Source organism: Achroia grisella, unplaced genomic scaffold (assembly GCF_030625045.1).
Source record: "Achroia grisella isolate CSIRO2021 unplaced genomic scaffold, CSIRO_AGI_Agris_v1 utg856, whole genome shotgun sequence".
Classification (NCBI taxonomy): Eukaryota; Metazoa; Arthropoda; class Insecta; order Lepidoptera; family Pyralidae; genus Achroia; species Achroia grisella.
Window position 1 is genome coordinate 3,673,692 of NW_026713045.1, and position 25,880 is coordinate 3,699,571.

The following is a 25,880-nucleotide window of genomic DNA, read 5'->3' on the forward strand; positions in this document are numbered from 1 at the left end:
TATTAATATTGGCCTTTTTGTGACTACTTTTATAAGTTAATGGTAGTATATTAAATGAGTTTAGTCCTAACTTCTTTAATATAGCAACCATAGTCGCTGTCACGCATTTAAACCTTTTATAACATTGAAATTCAAATAAGGGGTTTATTGAACATAATAAATCACGAAGTAAAACCGGCTATAAACGCGTCCATAAAAACAGCATTCACTATTTCATGGGGTAGACTTGTCCACAACAACAAAACACTATGGCTCACCACCAAACTTCTTTTGATGATTTCAGGGGGTAAAACGCACATGCGCACCTTTATTCTTCGTCTTTATCGCACGCGTGCTGTGAATATTGAAAGAACGCGACAACATTACGTTATCCGGTACGACATGATTATTACCACCGAGATTAGCGCTATCCAAATGTCAACTCTATCGTTTATGGAGAAGGAATGTTTTAGATTGGGGTTGTTTATTATTTTTTCATCGTCTCGTAAAGAGCTTCTAGCGCAGCACTTGAATCGCGTTCTTGTAAATAGTATTCAGTATTTAGCGGTGGTCGCGCTTGGTGTTCGTACTAAATTCCGAACGCTGTCAGTTTCGCGTCAGGGAAACACGTGTTGAAAGTGAGTTTTGTAAATTCTATTAATATATTTTATTGTGTTTTCTTTCGTACTAGTATTGTAGGAATTCAGTGTTTTGTGGTGATATTTTGAAGACGCGACTCTGTAGTTCGGTGAGAATAGATTTAGGTTTTAATTTTTTTTTCATTATTTACTATACAGACGCGGTTAACGTATGATTTTTTTTTCAACATCGTCATGCTGCTTTGTTTGCATAACAACATAAATATCAACCTCTTTTAATATTTTAGATCATGCTAGTATTTTTTTTAATCTGTTACAGTTGACTTCATCAATTCTATCGTGTTTTATTGTTTCAACTTCAATCAACTTTTCTATTAAGTAAATTAAGTTTTTTTTTAAATTTGTCATGAAACTTCATAGAAAATTGTTGTATAGATATGTACGTATTTATCTATTAACACCTGTATTAATAAAGTCATTGCAGTAATGTATAATAATATATTTATATAGTTTTTAAATTACGAATATTTTCAAATGTGATATACTGAATCTTGAATGAAATAAAGATATATAAATAACTATAAAATATACAAGCTTATGTATAACGAGCTATCAGTTATCGCTACCTAACAGTAGTTCATTCGGCGACATATTTTTATCAGAATTTTATCGTTCAATGCAGACATACCTACCTACTTTATTATATTATTTAAATTTCATGATGAAAAATAGTCTATATGTTACCCGCGACTCCGTCTGCTTTTTTTACATAGAAGATAGCGTAAATCTGTCTTCACTAATAACAAACAATAAAGTGTACCTATTTAATTTATTTATTTTATTGACACTTATACTAACAAAATAAATAGAATTTATACATTTATTTAAATAAAACAGCGAAAGTACACATGAATGGGTTTATTATTTTATTAGTACCTACTTAAAGTAATTAAGTACTAATAAACTACGTAAATTCCCCTATATATATATGTGTATGTATGTACATATATAACTGATAATTGTGTTACAGATAAAGCCTTTCTCAGATTATCAGTTCATAGTAACTACATCTTTGTTTTTAATTAAAAATAATGTAATGTTTAATTTTAAATAAATACAAAAGTTTCAGTTTGTTCTATATTAAGTTCAATAAAACGTTATAAATTATAGAGAAGTAATAATATCTCTGGACAATTAACATAGCGTCATCTAGTCCCATGGTAAACAGAGGTTGTCATTGGTACTAGACAACTGATATAAATACAATTTTATTTTGTAAGTACCTACATAATGTGTACATAGAAAACACCCAGACCGACACAGAAAGATATATTTATGAATACAAATGTTTGTACCGTGCGAGGAGTCCTATACCGCTAGACCATCGAAACCGTCAAATATAGCGCATTATTATGTTATGTTTTTATACAATTATTGTAGTAATCATAAATAGACTTCTGTTTCATATAATGTTCATAAAGAATGTTAATTAGTCTCGCATATATACGTATTTATGATTAAAATAAATTATTACAATAACGATATTTTAGTCGTGTGTTTGAGGAAATTGAAATGCTATTATAATAATAATATACCCACTATACATTGCTGTCCTATATAATATAGGTACTTACACTAACGTTATAAGCTGGCTGAGCCTCTGATTTACCTAATATATATATATTTTTTAAATCTGATTGGAACATAACATACATTTACTACCTTATTTTTGCGAAAACCACATACAAATCGGTTAAGTCGATTTTGAGACTAACGTGCACAAACACATGTGTCTTTTGTAGTTTTGTTTTACACTAGTCTTGAATTGCTAATAAGTCAATTCTTTTTAGCTCAAATGCACTCCGAAATGACGGTAAATTTTTACATATCATAATAGTTACTTGACCTGACCTACATGAATAGAGATATTTTGATTTGATTGAGTCTATTGAGTGGCAATCAAAATTTACAAATTCTAAGATGAAATGAAAACACTACCGTAAATGTGTTCAAAATAACAGTTAAAAAGATAGCTAATCGCGAAGTGCTTAGCTATCTTCGTATCGTAGTATATGTCAAGGAATTTGATAATAAAGCAAATGCAAATGAAGTACGGAATAAACACACATATGTATACGGTACATAGTGTATGTATATAGCAACTATAAGATTAACAAACTATTTGTTATTAGGTACGACTGGTCACTATTAATTTTGCATACCAGATTCTGGTGTGTGTGATTCATAAATCATAAATTATTTCATCCTGTAAACCAAACCACTTTCCAGGCAAAATAAACATATCTATTTGTATTTGTAGTCTACACAAACAAAATAAAATATTTTATCGATCGTTTTAGGTTGTATAACGTTGATGGAGTTCCCAAATTATAGTTTTTCTCGTATATCTTTCTTATGACAGCGATCAGTTTTATTTTTATTGTTCTCCATAGAAGAATAATTTGAAAATTAAAACGGTCTACACCCCGAAAATAGTGATACTGTGATGATATGTTCTTGGATAGCCTCATGTGTAGGCGTATCGGAATCTTTATTATTATTATTGTACCTGACAATTTTCCTGATAAAAAAAAAACGAAAAATAAAAGCGAAAAATTTTGTATGGGAACACAGACACAGGGTCTTCCGCACCCTCATAGGAGGGTATAGGCTGGGGCCTCGAACACCTTTGCCTCAGCAGCAACACTAGGGGTAACAACCCCCGGGAAATGGGGTGAGTAACCTCATGTAGGGAGGATTTAAAATTAATATTTCAATAGGAATTGTAACTATATGGCTTTATGAAATAGATAACAAAAGGGTATGTAATACGTAACTCGTCGGGTCATATAGTAATTCATATATCTATATTTTTTATATTACGTTAGATTTCCTGCATTTGAAGAGTTTTTGTATGGTGCATTCGCTAACGGTGTATGCTGGCGGGGCACTAGTGGAGGAAGAGCAAGAAGTCAGTTAATCCATCAAGTGCCAATTGATGGTATCACATCATTTCTATTTCGGATTATTCTTCTGCGTTATTTCATTTCTATAGGCGCTTACGATATCTTGAAAATGTAAGAGTGGTAACATGTTGTGCTTATGTTTACCTTATTTCATATAATTGGAAAGATAAATAAACCTCATTGTAAGTGGTAATCGTCGCCTACATGAATAGCAACTACAGCCATCAGCTTATCATCTGACGCCCGTACCACTCACGCGTTGCCATGTCTCTTATCTTGTAATTTTACTGTCTTATCTTCCCTTCAGCGAAAAGACAACCCTTGTACTGTAATACCGCTTATAAACTAAACTACTTCGTGACTCAAATAATTGTGAGACTGACCTATACTTCTTACAAAATCTACCTAGGTACTTTGTTATCATATGAAACTGAATGCAATCACATAATTGTATTAGTTTTTTTTATTCTTCGTTACCTACATTATTCGTCCCTTCTATGTGTGTTATTTCGTGAAAGTAGAAGTTTAATCAGCTACTGTTTTTTTTCCATATTTCCCGCCCGCGTCACGCACGCGTCTCGAATAAACGTTCGTATTCGGCCACGCAACTAGGGTCTCCATGATTTTTTATTTATGGCATCTAAAACCAATGAAATTCTATGACGGCCTGAATGGTCTAGCGACTTAGCACACCGCTTTACTTCCGATGGTCGCGGGATCGATTCCTCGCATGGTGCAAACATTTGTATTCATGAGTGTATTTTATACTGGATGTTTTATACTGAATTACTGATGTATGTATGTATTTACAAAAAAAAGTCTAAATATTTATATCAGTTGTCTAGTATCTACCCATAAAAAAAGCTCTGCTCACCGTGGGACTAGTTGGCGTTCTGTTAATTGTCCAGGGTTATTTAAATATTTATTGTGAATACTAAGTATTAGTATTAATATATACTATATATATTAGTATTAATATATAAATATATACTACAAAGTTTTACATAACTTTGTATTTATATAAGATTTTTTCAGTAAACCGTCCAGAGTACCTGACACTTTATACTCTATTACTTTATATTTATTGTCTACGTGCATTATTCTTTCTTTATCTAATCTAACATTATATAGAGGTAAAGTTCGTACGGATGTTAGATGTAATCTCCGACACTAATGATTCGAATTTCTAAATACTTTTGTAGTCCATTTATCGAGGAATACTGTAGGCTATATAATATTACGCTACGACCAATAAGAGGGAAGCTGTTTAGAAATATTGCGAAAACGGGCTACATGTGATGCAGACATAGTTGCGCGTGTGAACTAGTAATAAGTATACTTAAAATTATGGTAACCCTATATTGAGAGGCTTGGCTGGCATCCAATTCGTATATTTACACGACTTTATACATTTCGTTAGAAAATTCTTGACTAAACTAAAAATAGGAATAAATTCTCGATGAGAATTGTACCTAATGCTGTTACTGATGTGTGTTTAGATGGATCGACTGAGACGCGAAAGCAACACCAGCATCTGAAATACGTTCATGTTGCTATTTTTTGAACAAATTTATATAAATCATTCAGTAGTCTGCGGTGATATAAAGTTTTATTTATTTATTGATTAAATTCAAATAAATATGTGGGTATTACAGGACAACTAGGTATTATCAACCTGTTTTTGGAGATAAAAGGGCATATCTTCTGAATATAATTTATATAGAAAAACTCTTATTTATTTATTCTTTTATTGCACTTAAAAATTGTACAATTTGGTGAATTTAATGCCATATGGCATTCTCTATCAGCTAACCATTAGGTAAGAAAAGAAAGCGGTTGATGGGCTGTGGTGGGAAAGGACAAACCTATACATTTATTTTATTATTTTACCTAACATAGGTAAAAAACCATGTATATAATATGATGTTTTTTTACTGTGCGTAGGTTAACCAACTCATCATTGTTTCATTTCTAATTTTGATCCCACATTTTTTACCAAAAAGTCACACATGTTTTATAAGCTACCCATTCAAGGAACGCTCATAACAAGAACAATTTTGTTATTGCGATCAATGAAGTTAAGCAACTTATGGATGGGTGACCGTATAAAGGCGTATAAAGTGACGTCACCCCGTGTTCACCCTTTAAGCTTCTTGTTTACATATCGCTATTGAAACCGATATTACAGCTATTAACTACTATTGAATAATTCACGTTGAGCCTTGTGATCGATTTAGGTATGTACCTATTATGGCTATTTAAAAGCCTGAGGAAGTAATTCTGGGTTATGGAAGTCAGTATGTAAGTTAATTACTTACTAGCTGTCTACATTTTAGGTTTTATTTTCTATATCTAGCGGTATATTATGGTCTAGCGGTTTAGCACACCGCCGCTTTAATTCCGATGGTCGCGGATTCGATTCCCTGCACGGTTCAGACATTTATATTCAGGAGTATAATTGTTTGTATAGGTTTGCATTGGTATAGGTCTGTGTGTTTTCTATGTATATTGTGTTTCTTATTAACCAAAAAAATCTAAGCATTTATATCAGTTGTATAGTACCTACCCATAACACAAGCTTTGCTTACAGTGAGACTAGATGGTGCTGTGTTAACTGTTTGTTTTTTAATTAATTAAGATTCGGAGCCGCTGCTATTTCGCACGGTATAAATCATAAATATATTACAGTAAAAAAATCAGTTTTTTATCTTAACAACTTAACATACCTAAATCATTTTAATTTTTATATGTAGAATTTTTAAATGCCTTTTTTGCCGTAAATTGTACTTCAATTCAAAGTTACATCGCCCATTCGATCCCAACCTGTCAGAAAGGCGAGCTGAGTGGCCGGACTTTAGCCTATGCAAGAGGACAGCATTGTTTTTTATATGCTTCTTGTTTCTTATATCCAACTGTATCAAACTGGTGTTGTAATATTGAATGCACTATTGCCTATAATGATAGTAGTGTACATATATCATTACATAGTATAAAACAAAGTCGCTGTCGCTGTCTGTCCGTCCCTATGTATGCTTAAATATTTAAAACAACGGATTTTGAAGCGTATTTTTTTAATAGAGAGAGTGATTCTAGAGGAAGGTTTATATATATAATACATATACACCCGTGCAAAGCCGGAGCGAGTAGTTAATAAATAAATAAATAAAATAATATACGATGTTAATAATAGTGCCCAAAGTAAGCCAGGACCTAATTAGTAATCAGTTGTAATAATAGTCCTAAATCCCCCTTTAATTAGAGACTTACACCCGACCAGTGGAACTATAATGGAGTGTTGTGCTGAAAGCCTAATAAATACCAAATAGTGTTTTGGATCAACGGTATATGTCATCTGGTTACATTCTGATTAAGTTTGAAATCCTCGTCTTTCAAAGGAGAACTCAATGAAAGGGAGTTACTGCTATAGTTTAATCCCTAGTGTGCTAAATACGTATGGATATATAGCAAATTGAAATCGGTGTTTGATTGATTCTATTTAAAACTAGTTACAGTCTGCTGTTTAAACTTGTATTAAAAAATCATGCACATGTATTAAATTAAAAAAAAATCTTTATATATTCTATACATCTTAAATTATTAAGCAGTATTTTTGGTTATCCATACGAATATTAGAGTTACGAAATTGTTCACTATTAAAGAAACTGATCACGATTAAGTAATCGTATAATTAAAAAAAAGAACTAAAACTAAAAATATATACTACAAGTATTGGCCGATTGGACTAAAAAATAAATTGAATGGAATAGAAAATTCTTTATTCAAATAAACTAATATTAAAACGCTTTTTAAAAAGTCATTACAAGAGTGTCTCATTACAAGAAGAACGAGAAAGAAACTTGCGTGTTGCTCTTTTAAATAAAACATGAAATTTTGAGTGTAGCTTATTACAATACATGAATGTAAACCGTAACCAAATCTATAAAACTGTTTCTGACATTAGATCGCACAAATGGTCAGACAAACAAATCAAAATTCTAACTATCGTTGTTTTGGGCTCTATTAATTTGATAAAGCCTCCCAATACTACATTTTTTAATACATCTTTCATGTATAGACAGTAAGACTATTATTATATGTAGAGATTGCATGCTTATAAACTTGTGAGCAGGGGTAGGTTTACGTGTAAAAGATCTATTTCAGCCAACCTAACGCAGTGAAATTGATACTTAACAAGTAATCTAGCGTACGAGAGTTATGAATACGGAATAAGTATCTACCGTGTATAAATTAAAATAACTATACGTAACGTATATATAAAATACTGATGCATTTTTAATGGATAATAATGGAATAGTGCACCCAGCTGTACTCACAGTGGAGAATGATAAGGTAAATATGAGGTCAGGTCAATTAGACCATCGTCTAATTCACGAGGCATTTATCATGATGATTTTCAGGGAAATACGTGTGTCCTACACGATGTACACGGTTTTTTTTATTGAGGGTTTTGGGCTGGTGTCAGGTGCTAAGACCTGTAACACTGCGACCTGTATGGCTCTTTTGTGCTCACCCTTTTTCAAAGTTCGCTGCACAGACCCGTCAAGGAATGTAGAGGGTACATACATCTAAAACTGGCCTAATATCTCCAAAAAGTAATACGAAAATACCAATTGAATATAGTTTAGAAACTTCAAAATTTATATTCGTCTTTTTATACTTTCGTACTTAAAAATGTTTCTTTTTTAGTACAGTTTCGTATTAGTATTCTACTTGGATTTTCGAGCTTGACGAGTCAACCTGTATAAGAGATGAACAGAATAGTATTCAATATTCAAAACGCATAGTAGATGATAACGATTTGGCTTATGTAAATAAGACAACAATTTTACAACTAATTATTATGCCTAATCCATACTAAAATTATTAATCCGTGTGTAAATTAAGTGTGTCTCATCTAGATTGTTACTACTTAATTACGATTCCAAGACTAAACTCTTGAACGGATTTATAAATTTAAGCAAATGACAAATAATTTATTAGGTTTTTTTTTGTTTGGTTGTTTTTTTTTATTTCATGTAATTGGAACGGCAAACAGCCTATATACATAATTAGCACTAAATAAATATATATATATATAAATGATCTGTATGACGCGATACATTATTTGATTAATTAATTATTTAACGAAATTTTGTACTAACTCAATATTGTTACGAAATTCACAAAACCGATTTTCCAAAATTGCTGTTTTACGATAATAAAGATTATAAATATTGTTTGATTTCGGTATTTTGCTTGTCGGTTTTCTCCTAACTTTATCATTTTCACTCGTTTAATTCAGTGTGCCTATTATATTCTCGACAAAATCTGAGAGGAAGTGTCTTGTATTACTTAACGTCGACGGAAATAAATTACGACAACGAGTAAGTCTTTAATTAGGATTAGGAAATATAAACGAGATATCATCTAAAACTGTGCCAGATTGTTTACTAGACTCTTTAAATGTCCAATGAGTATCTTAACGATTACAATTAAATTAAACATAAAACCTCGGCAAATAAAATATAGTGAAATCCCTTTGTCTAGTACACAATTAGCTGTAATCGTCAGTCGATTGAATATGCTTCGTAGATATCGAAATAGAAATATTCTTTATTGTAATAAACTTAATATAAGCACTTTTGAATAGTTATTCTATATTCATGATTCTACCGCTCATTCTAAAAACAAACTCATAGTAAGAGTAACAAGTTAGAAATTTGTGTATTGCTACTTTAAATAATTGTTGTTCAGCATTTAATATTTGTGTGAATACAAACTGCCAAATAGCAAAATTGACCACAGCAACTAAATATAATAGCTACTTGAGTAATAAAATAAAACAGTCATAATAATCAGAGTTATAGTTATAATTTATGAAGATCTGCTTCATAAATGATATCTATGTAAGTACCAACTTGATCTAGATGATTTTATAGTTTTTAATGTTTTATTTTAACATATAGTATATTTTATTGCAGCTTGGTTCCTATTGGTCGCGACGTGACGCGATATAGCCATATCCAACACTATAAGAATTTTAATATCGTATCAGTAGTACCGGAGTAACTCCGAATATTCAAATTCACCCCTTTTTAATTTCAGAATAGAATATACTTTACCTAATTCACACGGACAAAACCGTGTGTTACAGGCAGTTGTTATATATCAAACGTCGCGGATGAGAACTAATTTCACATTATTACAGTAAGGAAATAGTTTTCGGTCAATCGCTTGAGTGCGGCTGACAAGTTGAATCAATTACCCTTCAATTTAGCTCCAAAACTTTAAGGTTACAAAAGGGTAACAATTCATTAATTCTTAGTTGTCAGCATTAGTATGCTTATACGATGAAACTTTGCCAGTTTGATTGTCTCGATGCTAGTCTAATTGTAATCCTAAAGGAATAGGCCATTTTAAAAATCTGCAGATGATAGCATCAGACTGATATTATACTATGTGTTTAATTTTTCAGAGACATTTTTTATTGGATTCATAACGTCTGTATAAAATAACTGACTCGACGTTCTAGCTGTTAGGACACTGCCTTCTCGAATCTTGTACAATATAAAGAGATGTGTTCATGAGTATGTTTTTCCTCTTTTTTATTATATCCATCTACTGGTAATGAAAACCAGTGGTCTTTTTCCTAGCAATGCTCTATCAGGTCGACCTCTGCGTGGTCCATTCTGTCCTGACTGACCTTACTGTATTATAATCATCTCCTTCTCCAGGCCCTGACAGCGTAAACCATGCCATAATTTGGTTACGACATGTAGGAACATACACATAATGAAAAAAATATAAAGATCTAAAATACTTTTGTAACAAAGAATTATGGGAGGAAACCACAATTTGTTTCTAATTTAAAATTTAGAGTTCATTAATCATTGCCGTCATCTAACTTTATTTCTTGGAACTTGGAGAAATATTTTGGTTCGAGTGTCATGTCTACTTTCGTGTTTATCGGAAACTCAAATATTATTAAAATTCATGTTGTTTAACTTGTAACTAGGGCGATCTAATTAAGGATTTTAAGACCATTTTTTCTTTATTTATCTGGAATGGCAATATGTAGGCGACCCACCTGGTAGAAAATTGCTGTAGAAGATTAGTCTTAAAGGGTGTACCTATTGTACCGTAGAACGCTCATGAAGCTGAACAATTTTCAATATTCATTTCGTCTACAGCTACAAGACACGAGAAAATATATCACAAAAACTTAATTCTCAATTATAAATTCATAGCAATAATTCCCTCAACAAATTCAATTTCGCAAGCGACTATTCGGATCAACTCGTCAAGTCTTCGTATTTCTTAGATCCCAGAATGCACCGAGTGTGAATGAACTAGTTCGGAAGAGCGCTACCCAACATAACTTTTCTATTTAGTTCTCAGATCTTTTTAGTTTTAGTTCATATGACTAAATGCAAAAAATCTTGCTTAAAAACAAGAACACGTTTGCTTAAGGGTACTAGAGGTAGACCAGCCTATGTAGTTGGAACCCTCCGAACTATTGTGGTTTGCAGATGAGTTCCGAACTAAACTGAGAGTTCCGAATCGCAAACTATTATGCCCAAAACTAGCTGAAGTTGCTTGCCAGCTGTAAAACGTACAAATTACACCTGATGCCATTAAAAGTCGACGCTCAACAATAATTTACGGAAGCGCGAACACAAAGCGCAGCGTACTTGTACAGTCGTGATAATTAAACTCGTTAAGTCGCAACGTAGTCAGGGTACGTTTACGATTTCACTGCTGCCATCTGAATGTAAGAATGTCTATTTCCACTAATTCATTTTGCCAGAAGTTTTTCTTATTGGATAAGACTTAATTAATACTTTTTATATATTCTGAAGATGGTTTGTTTGAGACATGACATACATAAAAGGAGAGTATGTTCAATATGACGAATATTAATGATCAGTGAAATATGACATACTGCGCTGGCCCCAAATAATGGGACAAAGGTAAGGCAATAATAACGATTCGAAAATAACAAATGGTACATAGTTTTTTGGGGTCGCTAGTGGATCATTAACACAGCAGATTTGGATTTGAGTTAACAAGTTCCATGTTCGAAGTTATGAAATTTTATTTAAATCCGTTAAGACTAATAAAAATCAAAGTTACAAACATACACAATAATAATATTAGTGGAATAAGGATAGTACTGAGGGACGCGACAGGTAATGAAGAGCCCGTCTTGCCACTATAAATACAGATCATGTACAGCCTAACTGTCCCCAGACGGACATTCATCACATTAGTTACGGACCCGGGGCGCGGTGTCGGGTCTGTGCACCGAATTATTCCACTTCCATTCCTACAAGGGTCCCCCTGACACATGGGGACAATATAACTTAACACTACATTATTATTTTATCTAGTCAATTTATCTTTAGTTTTTTCCCGCCAAAATATATTGTTGGCAGTTGGTACGCACATTTCAAATGGATGGCAATTGTGTGTCAAAATGTCACGGCCAATGTTCTTTCATCTTTTCACGTAATAAAGAAACTGGGTTAACGTTTTTAGTGATATAAAAATTCTATAAAACTGATGCTAAGGCATTTTTATTGATATCCGACCCTCTGAAATGGGAGACAAAGGGAAATAGATACGCATTCGTTTAAAGATCACATAAACGTTGATTATCCCGGTAATTGGTACAGCTTCCTTATTCTCGGTTACTAATTGTTAACGTTCATAATGAATAATTAATAACGTATCTTTGACGAGATAACGATCAATTTTCTATTATATATTTGATTGGCTCCGGAAGGTTTTGAATATTATTATTATTCTACGTGTAATGGAATGTTATTTAAATAATAATCAGTACTCATATTTTGTAACGGAAAAGGTTGAAAATTTGTCATTTAATTAGATTAGGTATTGACATTATTATTTTTAAATATTTATTATATCTTATGAATATTATATTAGGAAGGCGGAAGTTTGTCGCTGTGGATGGATGGATGCATGAAAGTTTGTTACTTTTTGCGCAAAAACTACTGAATGGAATTAAATTACAATAAAATTGCTTATTTATTTATTACAACTTTTTATGCACAAATACACAAATAAAAATGCATATTTCGGCCATCTTCAGGCACTTAACAACAAACAATGTATAATGTATATCTATAACACTATATTATATATACAAAAACATAGGATATATATCATATAGGTACCTATCTCAAGAGGCAAAGCAAATATATATAAATTTTACACGGGTGAAAGCTCAGGCACAGCTAGTTTTCTTTAATTTTATGCCAGCAGTATCATTATGGTACACCACACCATCTTATTTTAAAAAATAATGATTAATATAAAATAGTTACGAACTTAGAATCACTTCATTTTAAAAGCCTTTAAAGACAATATAATGAAAAACGGTGCTTGTGCAAATGTTAGCACATAAAATGAACACGTATCGGAATTAATCCACGGTATATTTACTTTTTCATGTATCTATATTATATATATTTGCTTTGCCTCTTGAGATAGGTACCTATACATATACAATGAAATGTCTTAACTACTACATTGTAGAGCAAGTTTGATTAGAATATAAACTTTGGAATAAAGTTAATGCTATGTTACTTAACAAATTTGCTTAGTTACACAAGGAAGACCTTCTTCATAATATGTTACGTAAGTAAGTTAGAAGTTTTGTTTGTTTTCCCTCACTTTATAAAGATTTCCGGTGCTCAGTTCAACTCAGTCTCCATTTTTATGAGAAGCAAATTTTAATGTGTATATACATATGTGCATGTATTTTAGGTACCATTTTAAGTTTCGAACCCAAGACCTTTAATTTTATGCCAGCAGTATCACTATGGTACACCAGACCAGTCTTATTTAAAAAAAATAATGATTAATATAAAATAGTTACGAACTTAGAATCACTTCATTTTAAAAGCCTGTTAAAAGACAATATCCTTAAGAGGGTAAAATGAAATATAAGATGAAAGTTGAAGATGATGAAGAAATTCGTCATTTTCAAAACTTGTACGATGAAACTTTTTTCTTTGTATTTTTCGAGTTACATTATTAAATATTTATTATTTATTTGGTAAAGGTCACTATTCCACACGGACGAAGTCGAGCTTGTTAATTTATAAAGCAAAACAAGGTTTGCCGGGTATTAAGCCGAAAGACGGTGCTTGTGCAAATGTTTGCACCGTCCGAGGAATTGAACACGTGACCATTGGAATTAATCCGGTGTTATGGACCGCTATACCACCGAGACCGTCAAATGAATCAAATTAATTTGGCTTAATAACGAGCTTTTTTTTTATTCTCATATGTTTATTTCGAGTAGACATTTGGAAACAACAAAATATATTTAGGGAATTGGAAAATTGGGAATTGTTTAGGGAGTAGCCTTTTAATTAGGCATCGTTAAGTACCCTAGAGGATTTACAAAGTCGGTCAGTAATATTAAGTAGTTATCTGGTAAACAATATACTGCGTTTAGCAAGATGAGATATTTTTTAAATGTATTTGAAAGAAATGTATGTACCTGTATGTATGTACATTAAAAGATTTTTATTAGGACTAACAAATAGATGTTCGGGTTAGGGTCGATTTCTCTCTTTTGTTTTAATACTATTTTAATATATTCTAAATTATTATTATATATATAATTTATGAAACGGAACACTGCTGTAATACAAAATAATTAAATAAAAGACTCATTAAAAGCATCATCGAATAATGCGCTGTTAAATGTTAACGACGTTAATCACAAAAAAAAAATTACCTATTATATACCTAATTCATTATATTTCATACAAAATTACAATAGATATATTGACAAGTACAGACTGATCTTAGATATAAAGAAAGCGTAAAAACAAATTAAAAAAAAAGAATTATCATGATCGTGTAGCACAGATAAGATGTGCTCGTAGTTTACACATTGTGCTGACTAGGTACCTCTCTTTATTCTATTTCTGCCGCTAATCAGATTGCTTTGTGACCTGTTTAGGTATGATCTACATCAGCGACATTATTTTAATCACCCTCTTATACTAAGGTTAAAGAACGTATATTATTTTAATTGGATATTAATTAGGCCGAGACAGTGTTTGCGTGAGTGGATTTTCATTTTCCCCCCCGTATTAACATACCGATAAAGCATTACTTACCTATTTCTCTACGTACTGTTTTTAATGACCACTCCCCAATTCTGTCTGCTTATGAATTCACTTACATTAGTGATTTAAAAACGTTCATTCAGCATTCGGAAATGACCAATGAGCTGTAAGGTTCAAGTTCTAGGGGAAAGGTAAAATTGTTTTATAAATCTGACTATGAATGAAACTATCTGTTAATACGTAGACGAAATACAAGATTTTTATTTATTGTGGAGTTTAGAAATGTAAATGAACCCAAAACATTAGAATTATTGCCAGTGTATCCGTTTGTTTGTGCGTATGCGAGCGCTAATCTTAGAAACGGCTTAACCAAGTTAGGTGCGGTTTTCACTAGTACATGTATTAAAACAGGTAAGCTTCTGTGTAAAAAAAATACTTATACGGATACTAAGAGAAGAGAGACTAATACGGGCATGTATTTGTATTCATGAGTATGATTATTGGTTTGAATGTTTTATATGTATATTGTGCTTAGCTTGGGTCTAGATGTATGGTGTGTGTGATGCAATGAATTATCTAGTGATATTATATTTTTGATTGACTTAGTATCCGTTAGAAGTATTGTTTTTGCTAGGAGTTGAACCCGTGATTATCGAAAGTAAAGCGTTGTGAAATAAAGCGGCTAAACCCATAGACCACTAAATCCGTCAAATTGGTAATGAATAAATTAGTATTCTAGTCACGAACATATTGTTTCATTCCGTAATACTACAGTCTTTGTGGTCAATCATAGTCTATTTGAAATTGTATGTCCTTTAAATAATCTATAGAACTTGTACTACGCAGATGCACATAGAATCATCTCTGATGATGGAAATACTGATAACAAACCAAAGTAATCCAACAGATAGAAAATATAAGGTAAACTGCCTTATGTTTAGTGTGGCTTTCCCTCGACGTCGACACCATCTCTGAGTACCTTATTAGGGATACTATATTTATATCAATATTTATGGTGTATTTTTTGTCTTTTGCAGTAGAGGCGGCTCTAAAGGCCGTCGGGAACGATTCAGATTCAAGAGGTGATAAGAAAGACACAAAACTGCCGCCACACGACGAACCCAACATGATGGTTGGTGAGTATCACTTTGTGATTAAAATTGATTGCTATATTATTATTTTTAATGTAATATGACATGATGATAGGTTTGACAAAAAAACTGACGAATTGCTTGACGAAGTGGCAACCGATGTCTTTATATGTGTACAGTACAGCATCACAGACATCCGGCATTGCCATTTCAAAGGACTCAGTTGACATCTCCAAATTTGATTCCCATTACGGACCTTTCATAAAGGAACACAACTTTAAGGATATATTAAGGTTTCTTTAGGGTCTGTAAAGTGCGCTTGACACTGGCGCTGGTGTTTCAGGCGTCTCTAGGTTATGGTAACCGTTTACCATCAGATGGGTCGTATGCTTGTTTGTAATAGAGATATTCAGTAGATACACCGCAGTAAATACAATTTATTCCTGATTCTATCAAAGTCGAATGTAACAGCTATACAATTTTTTTATTCCACAACCAAATTATACACTATCATCGTATAAAAAAAACTTATAAATGAATAGACATTGGTATTCTGAGTAAAACTGCATATCGGCAGAAATAGGTGCATATGCAGATGGCTTTGTACATAGTCTATATCGATCAAAGTTCAAAGGTTTTTAGTACATTATTACAATTATATAGTACAAATCACAATCGCTATTTGCTATTGTTTCTTCATTGAGTTTTTGTCATCTTTAAACCTGCCTTAAAGCAAAAGTCCATATCGTCTAATTAAATAAATTTAAACATATATACATACATAGAGCTATCTAGTCCCAAACTAAGAAGAAATTGGTGGAACTTAACATCTGGAAGTACAAAAAAAATGTTTAGTACTTCATATTTAGAGATTTATTTTCTTTATTATTCAGAGTTACTGCTGATGTATAAATAATATAAAATTGTGAGTAGACCGAGAGATAAAACAATTATTCAAGAAAAAAGAAGCATATAATTATATATGTATACTTATCTTGAGAGGACTAACAGTAAAAAGTAACATAATGTATAAATATTTATAAAAGGAATGATGGGCAAACTGCCAGGAACAGATATTATATCTGTTATTTCCACTGGATACCTAATAACTATCAATTTTAATGTAAGGAAAATATGTACCATGTTAAATTTTAGTATGCCCGTCACCAACCGCGGCTAAACCCATGTCTAAGAACTCTACGAGGCGAGAGTAACTAGATTATTTACCTGTTATTCGTATTACGTTTTGCTTTGGAAACTTCTCTTGCGTTGTCATGATAGAATTGAAATAATAAGGAATAGTGTAATTACAGAGAAGTGTGGATTGAAAGATGATGTAGTGATAAAGTTTGGGAAGATTGTGTTGCTCTGGTTTTTTTTTTTGGAAGGATAGTAGATTGAAGAGATCTATCAGGTATGAAACTGTGGAAGTTCAGGTTGAGGACGTTCTAGACATACTTCGTCTAGACATAATAGATTTTATAGACTAATCTAAATAATAAAATAGTCTGACTTATCGATAACTGGTCTAATAGAGTGACATATTGCAAGAGGGCCAAATAAAAAGTACCCATTACCGGCGAATTTATATAAATGGTTTGATAAATCTTTACATAATATATAATAAGGTCTCTTAAGTTGTCTGTTAGATATATTAAACTATGAAACGGACATTATTGTAGTTTCTTAGGAATAGAGTGATTCAGGAGGTTTATTTGTATAATATATATACACATGTGCGAAGCCATGGCATTGTATCATGTATGCCACATGGCATGGTTAGTGTAGAATAAATAGTGTTTGCATCCTGTGTATTTCATTAAAATGCTCAGAATATAATCCAACGTATGAGGGCAAGTTCTTGCGAGTTCTTGCGTTATTACTATACAGTTTTAATCTCTTCAGTCTCATATTTAAGATGTAAAATATGTTAAAATATTCATATTTTGCTTTGATACGAATACACATAAGTATATGACCCAATTCAAAGCGGTATCATATTTCACGCTGATTATAACCACGTTATGTTCCACTTATACTCGCTTCCCAGCAATTAGCACATAATAATATTATCAAAAGCAATCGGATACGTTGAATATGCCGTAAATTTGTGGTTTACATACATAATTTGTATTATGATCAACATACATACATAACATGTTAAGTTTTCAATGGAATATAAATAGGCCAATTACAAGGAGTACAACATTATGTTTCGCAGCGAAATTGCTTTCACAGTCTTGTTCTGGTGGATGCCAAATATGTAATTGTATCATAAACAGTCCGGTACATATTGTTGTCTACACATGTAATATAATATACACAGTATAAAATGAAGTCGCTTCCACCGTCTCTTTGCTTAAATCTCTTAAACTACGCAGCGGATTTTAATGCGGTTTGTAGTAATAGACAGAGTGATTCAAGAGAAAGGTTTATATGTATAATACATGTACACCCGTGCCAAGCCGGGGCGGGTGGGTAGCTAGTAATATTATGAACAGTTAATTTCTGGTACACCTGACCACATTTATAAATTCTTGTATTATCGGATAGCTAGTTCATCAACAAATGTCATAGGCTATATAACATCAGGCTATGATAAAAAAGAACGGTGCTGCAATGAAAGATAAAGAAACGGGTGAAATGCTATGCAGACGAAGTTTCGCGGTTCGGCAGATATTATAATAGATGTTTTATATGTTGATGCTGGCCATTTTTATGTACAATGTGTGTTAATTTATAACAATTTATCTACACTTATGTTCATAAGTGTAGATAAATTGTTATAAATTAATCAAATTGACATGTCGTACAGGCCATATTATTATAAATATTTCTTAAAGTATCTAGATACAGAGGTCAACTTGCGTACAACACTTATCTGTAATGCCATTATTATGTATAATACTCCTTACTTTTACACTTTTCTTGGGTACGAGTTTCTTTGAATAATAGGATATAAACAGATTAGTATAACACCTATCAATCGATTTGACTTTGTACATTTTCATCGAGTTTTACTCGATCTTCCTTTAATGGCTACTTGTGTGCATTTTATGTGAATTTGGGAAAGTCACTCCTTCTTTCTTTCATGCATGTAACTGTAATCCAGTCAGAGCATTTTTTTATTTATAACATTTATTTATTTATGTCTATAACTTTAATATTCATAATACAAAAAGTTAGTAACATATGGCGAACTTAATAACTTATGGCTATTATATATAATCTACCAGTCAACCATGGATGGTACAGAGAATTATTCTTAAACAGCATGTTCCATTTACCTTATTCAACGGTGTGATAATTTCACTGAAGAGACAAAACTCATATACTCATATATTCATATACAGTTTCATAAAATCATATAGTTTCCTCTAAATTTAAATAGTGCTTCTAAAAGTGAAATAGTCCATTATTACAGTTATGAGTTTAAATTAACAATTAAAAGCGTACTGTGTAGGCGGGCAGAGTATATATAGGGCCTGGCAAACATTTGAGAAATGAATTATAAATATCAAAAACCATACGTCGTAATAAGTATATGTGTTCTTAGGAGGATATAAACATCCCGAAATCAGTTCGGAAACCTGAAAACCGCAAGCGTGTTTATATCTGCGGGAACTGTGAATATGTTGACTCTATATTTTAACAGATTTGGGATAATACAGGCATACTACATTACATTGGCCAATAGCAGTTTGTAAAATTACACTGCGGTTGCTACACTGTCGTTACTATCTTTGAGTAAAGTTGAAGTTATAGCTTTACTTCAATTTGAATCTTAGAACATTTTCGAGTCTATTCGAACAACTTATGATTGTCACAATGGACCTATATATTGTATAAATATTTTAATGGTAACAGTACAGATAGTAAGCTGACATATTATATAGAGTTTTGGTTTATATTTTAATCACAGAATAGAAATTAATCTTAAAATATATTTAATATTAAAGAGTTTCTGGACATAAAGACATTCCTATATTCTATGACATTACACGAGTCATTCATTGATAGCAATCTCGTTAACTATCGCCTAAAGCCAATTTTTTTTATTAAAATTTAAATATTTAGCAGGTAGAGGCATAATGGCTTTAATGTAACTTTCATTTACTTAACTCACGTCGATATTTGCTTTTGGCGGCAATATGATCTTCTTTTGACTGTAAATTACTGTATTCTGACATACATGTTACTTCACTTTTTATGTCTAATCTAACTCATTCATTTCCAGTTTCCATTTTTCGTTCCAGTCGTTCGTCCTGATAGAGAACAGTCCTTTTTTAGTTTCTCGTGTTTTTTTTCGTGGATGATAATGAAATGTTGCACCAACCTGCCCACCCTGACAAATTCAGTAGGAATTTATCACGGTGGTTTTCAGAAGGAACCGCGTGGATGTCGACCTAACATGGTACATTGCTAGCAATGGGGCATTACCAACAACCCTCTTCCCCCCTGCATCCTCGTATTTATGCGCGGCTTCCACTTCAATAAATTCCTCCTCCATCCTTCGTCGCTCACAAATGTTATCAATATGTTATTCTCCCCTTGCTTTTACGGTAAGAAATAGACATAAAAGTATACCAAATGTCTATACAGTAACTTTACCTGTTTATTTATGAAACTAATAGCTTTCTCTTACTACTACAGCAAACACACAATAGCAACACACAAGTTTCTTGCTTATTCTTCTTGTGATGAATCTGCATTCCGAATAAGCAGTAGAATAAAAAAACTTGACTATTCAAATATATATTGGGTATATTGATCGATCGGGATAAAAGTAATCTATTTTCTTTCAACAGATATCTATATATCTATATATAATTTTATAAAAATGGGTTAACCTGTTAATACGTCAAGAGATAAGAAGTAGCATAAGAGTTAACAACCAAACTTAATTTAACATCAATCATCAATTGAATTCGTAAGTTTTTTTAATTCCATGTACGTATCGTGATGTCCTTGTGAACTAATTTTGTTTATTACTTATTCTACTGGAGTTACTTTTGCATTGCTCCTATGTTGATGGACATATTTTTTATAGAACAAAATATTAAATGATACTTCGACTAACGCATTTGATTGAATAATTTTAAATCTAAATATATATAACTCAAAGGTGACTGATTGACATAGTGATCTATCAACGCACAGCCCAAACTACTGGATGGATCGGGCTGAAATTTGACCTGCAGGTAGATGTTATGACGTAGGCATCCGCTAAGGAAGGATTTTTATTAATTCTATCCCCAAGGGGATGAAAGTTTGTATGAAACTTTGTCAATTTTAAACCGATCGGGCATGACTTGAGACTTTGCATGCATAATTTGCATAAAGCTACTATGACGTAGGCATCCCCTAAGAAAGGATTTTGATAAATTCCACCCCTAAGGGGATAAATTAACGCGAGCGAAGCCGCGGGTAAAAGCTAGTTATATATATATATATAAATATACAATATTTAAAACTTCTGTAAACACTTACACATGCCGTGGCTACCAGTAATTAAGTCAACATTATATACCTGAACTTCTGGCAAGTGATAATATTACATAGTATCCACTATGTCTTGTGGGTCGCTCAGATAAATAAATAATAATAATTTAAACTATATCGTAGATATTGATCAGTCCAACCTATGTATGTATGTAAAAGATATCAGTCGAGTCGGCTATAGATTATAAATATTTGCTTATTAATATTATTAAAAACGTAGCAAGTCTTCGATAACAGTTTACAGATAAAATAAAAAAAGTCATGTTTGCTAAGTCCATTTCGCGGTACGAATCTGCGAAAGGAAACGTTGCGAATCGGCTCCTAAAAAAATGTCAGTTTTCAGACCATTGAATAAAGGCGAAAAAAGCTGGTAACAAATGGAATTTGGTAGCGGTAGATCCCCTCAAATGCTCGTTTACCAGACCCCGGCTCTGTAATACTGGGCGTTTGGTGTATATCGCTGGCCGCAGTACTGACAAATATCGCTTAATATTCGGGGACTTTTTTCGTCTATATCCGATATTGAAAAACCACATACGTAGCATGTTTAGTATCGTTTTATATATGTATTATAATATGTAGATTTATTAACTATACATAGTCATATTCTATCTCTTGCATTACCATTATCCGCTAAATATGTCCACTGTCATAGCTTTAGGTTGGCTGGAAGAGATCTCTCTCAGAGATAAGCCCACCCTTGCTCACATTTTTATTTATAAATATGTTGTTTCTTACTATATATAAATGCAATAGAGAATATATACGTTTTTTATACTAGTGGAATACAACTGTCCAGGTGTTCTACTATTCGCTCCTGCGACTTTCCGTGTGAATATTTGTATATATATCGACATCTATTGATAATATAAATGACAGAACTAAATAAAATAGTTAGTGTCACATTTTACAGTTTTAGGGAGGTTTCTTCATATATGTTAACCCCAAATTAAAAATAATTAACATCAATTTTGTTTAATTCTAATTCAAAATGTTACTAATATATATACCACATTTATAAAATAATTTTGATGTAATTAAAATATTGAATATTATATTTCGATTACCGACATGTCTATCCTCAAATAGATATCGGATATATGTATCGCATTACATAAATATGTTATGTCGACGCGCCATATCATAACTAGGGATTTAAAAGTAACGGTAAATGGATTACCCGTATTAGTCTAAACTAACTACTCAATCGTAAATTGTATAGTAATGAGTACCACTTGGTTACTACATTAACTACTTTTGATGAGATTTACAGCCGCTATTATTATTAGGTAATAATTATTATTGTTTTAAATATTATTCGGTACGATCTAGTTGTTTAAGATAACTATAATAAATCAAACAAAACAAACCCACAGTAACAAGGTGGTAACTGCAGTAACTAAGAGTAACTACAATAACTATAGTAACTATGATATTTACAAAGTACCGAAACAGTTCTTCAGTACAAGTACTGTACTCGTTACCTTGTTACGTACGTGCCATTTCTTAACAGCTCTAATCTATATGTTATGTCAGCGCGCCATATCAGGTTATCAATTTTTAACATACGCTCGTTATTCGCATCAAATTTGTAGGAACGTATATGTACTTATAACAAATATGATGCCAGGATATCATAAACTATATAACGATTAAAAATTCTGATTTTATTGAAATAGACCGTAGACAAAGTCGACAAGACAGACCTCTACCCACACAGATGTGTGGGAAGAGATCTGTCTCACCTATTTCAGCCGGGGATCAGCTTGCTTTGTGTTTCGTATAAGGCAGGGAAATCGTAAAGGCCATGTTGTATCACATGATAACGTGATGTTCGTGGATGCCATGTATATAGCGACGTATACCAGGTATCAAATTAGAAATCATTTTGCTGAAGTTCATTTTAGTACTTAATAAGTTTATATTCTCTTCCTTACCTGAGCCTGTGCCTGTGTGAGACCACAAATATTCAGTGCGGAAACCTGACCACCGTTACTGAAAGCGTTACGGCCTTCTCTATTGGTGATCAAATTGCGACTGTTATTGAATTACACCCAGGTTGCGATGTATTTGGCTTCTGAACGAGCCATCGTCAGGCAATGAATAGACTTCGGATATAGTCTAGTTTTCACTGTTCACCCGCCGCATTGAATATTTGTGGTCTCACACATGCCAATGGTACCGGAATTAAAGAAAACAATATAAATCCATTAAGTAACACAAATATTTAACAAACTTACGACCATTGTGATCTAAGTCGGAGTTTTAAACAAATAGGCTATAATAGATACAAGTAAATATTGTAAAATTTATGTAATAGTCACGTCAATGGAAATACTCTGTTACACTATTAGTCATGCTTATTCATTTTTTTATTATCTTAAATTGGAATTCAGGTACACAGTTCTATTGTAAAAAGCAAGTTGCTTAAAGAATGTTTTTACGATAGTAATTGTAGAATGTTATACAGATTGTTTGTTCAAGGATGTTTAATTTCTTAGAATACTCAATACAATTTTTATATTATATATATCTGTACATATAATATAAAAAATAAAGGTAAATCTAAAATATTCTTCTGTATATTATGATATAGCTATTTCTGTGATGATGAAAGTCTTACTTTGATATTTCGAAACGTGTATGAATTTTTTGTCCGTGTATGAAGAAAAAACTTTTTGTCCCTAATTCGAATTTTGAAATGTATACGACCTATCGCATCCTATTCGTTTATGAATATCACAGACAAAAGCGGAAATAACTATTATTCTAGTTATATATGGCTTTACTGCCAGTAATTTCATTTTCTCTACAGCACTGCAACCACTGAAAATTGAAGTCATCTGTTTTGGGACAAAAGGGGGGTAATTTATGCAAAACGACTGGAGGTAACAGCGACTCTAAACTTGTAATAAAGCCATATTGTCAAGTCGGGAACTTGTAGCGAACTCCGTCGGCCGCTATTAAGCATTTCTGACTATCCAGATGAATAAGGCTACATCTGCACAGTTGCGCAGCTTGTTTAGTGCATAGACTTGGGTACTCGTCAGGTGATATTTTAGGTTCTAGGACCTAGACCCTAGCGCAGTACCTGTGGAGTAGCAGAGAGAATTTAGAGTTGGCAACGCGCACCTGACACCCCTGGTGTCTCAGGCATGCGTGGGCTATGGTAACCATTTACCATCAGATGTGCCCTATGCTTATTTGCCTCCTCGGTGCTGTACGTGTATATGGAGTTAGTCGTAAAGAGTATATCAAGCTGAAAGTCAGTGATTATATTAATAAAATAACTGTACCTACTACAGATGCAATACGAATATTAATATATAATATTTGATATCATTGGAGTTTGTTTCGTAAATTTGGTATGAAAAGTTAAAAAAATATTTTTAGATTTCCACTTAGTTCTTGATGAAAGTAATCCAGTTCAATAATCACTCTACTTGGCTTTTTTGTATTTAGCTTCGTACACCATCTACCTTGTATTGGCGACGGTTACCACTTGCCATAAGGTCAGCTTACATGATGGTAAACATTTAAGTTACATAAGAACTGTATCCTAGTAAGGCATTATGATGTAAGTTACTCGACTTTAGACGCTAATGAAGTGGCCTATCAATGTGAACGTAGCCTAACGGTTTTAGGACCGAGACCAGAGGTTTAACAAATTGTTAAGTATATAGGGTCTTATAGAGTCTTTATGGAAAGCCATTCAAGTATTTGCTGTACTGCAATTGAATTAAAGTTGTAATTTAATGTATCAATAGATAATTTATAACATACTTTTGACTAACTTTTTTTGGTGTTTATAGCAAGTTTAGCTAAGAGGTTTTATACTTCTGAATCGTGAAAGTGGTAAAATGGTTGCACCATAAGATATTCATATTATGATGCAACTTTATCTGTCCGTCTGTTAGTATTTCAGTTAGTATTCAAGTGAATAATAAAAAAGAAATCGTCCTATAAATGTCATATACTTGACGCATTGTCGATTTGATGTCATTTGATTCTCTCAAAAGGTAGTCTGCCATTTTGAATATGTAACTGAAAACTTATTGAATATACAACCAAAGTTTGTAAGTTCAGGGACAGACACGACATTGTGCAGTGATATTATCTACGGTACGGTTTCGTACCATGAACCTACTGCCACAATCGGTGGATCAATCTGGAAAACTGTTCTATAAAACTTTATTGAATTGTCAGTTTAAATAAAATTACATTTTTTTTTTGGAAATATAAATTGAATACCTACACTGATACCTATATACATGATACATATATATTGTAAAGTAAATTTACTGGTAGTCAGCGACATTTTAAACTATCGACGCTGAGGTAAATTCAACAATTAAAATGCCCAGACTTCTGGCAGGGTGCGACTCTACTACCTCTCTCTCGGATTAATTTAGTGGTTTGTTATTGATATTTACATCATCAGATAGAGATAAAAACACATATTTCATATGAATTAGCTTTATAGAGAATATAATATTAAGACCACCGAAAAATAAAAAATATTGTCAAAGCACATAAATTGAATGGAACGCCTTTGAATTACTCTGGTGCTAACTACAATATTTTATAGAAACAGGTAAATTAATATTTATAAAAATCGTGTGTACTAAAGTA

The 25,880-nt window shown here is 32.3% G+C and overlaps 1 protein-coding gene across 1 annotated transcript in view; it reads left to right on the forward strand.

Moving 5' to 3' along the window:
• Positions 1 to 25,880, forward strand: part of LOC131852637 (uncharacterized) — a 123,654-nt gene that overhangs the window by 82,548 nt on the left and 15,226 nt on the right. The window contains exon 7 of the mRNA XM_059203332.1: positions 15,693 to 15,791. Coding sequence (XP_059059315.1) covers positions 15,693 to 15,791 — 99 coding nt within the window. The remainder of the gene's footprint in view (positions 1 to 15,692; positions 15,792 to 25,880) is intronic.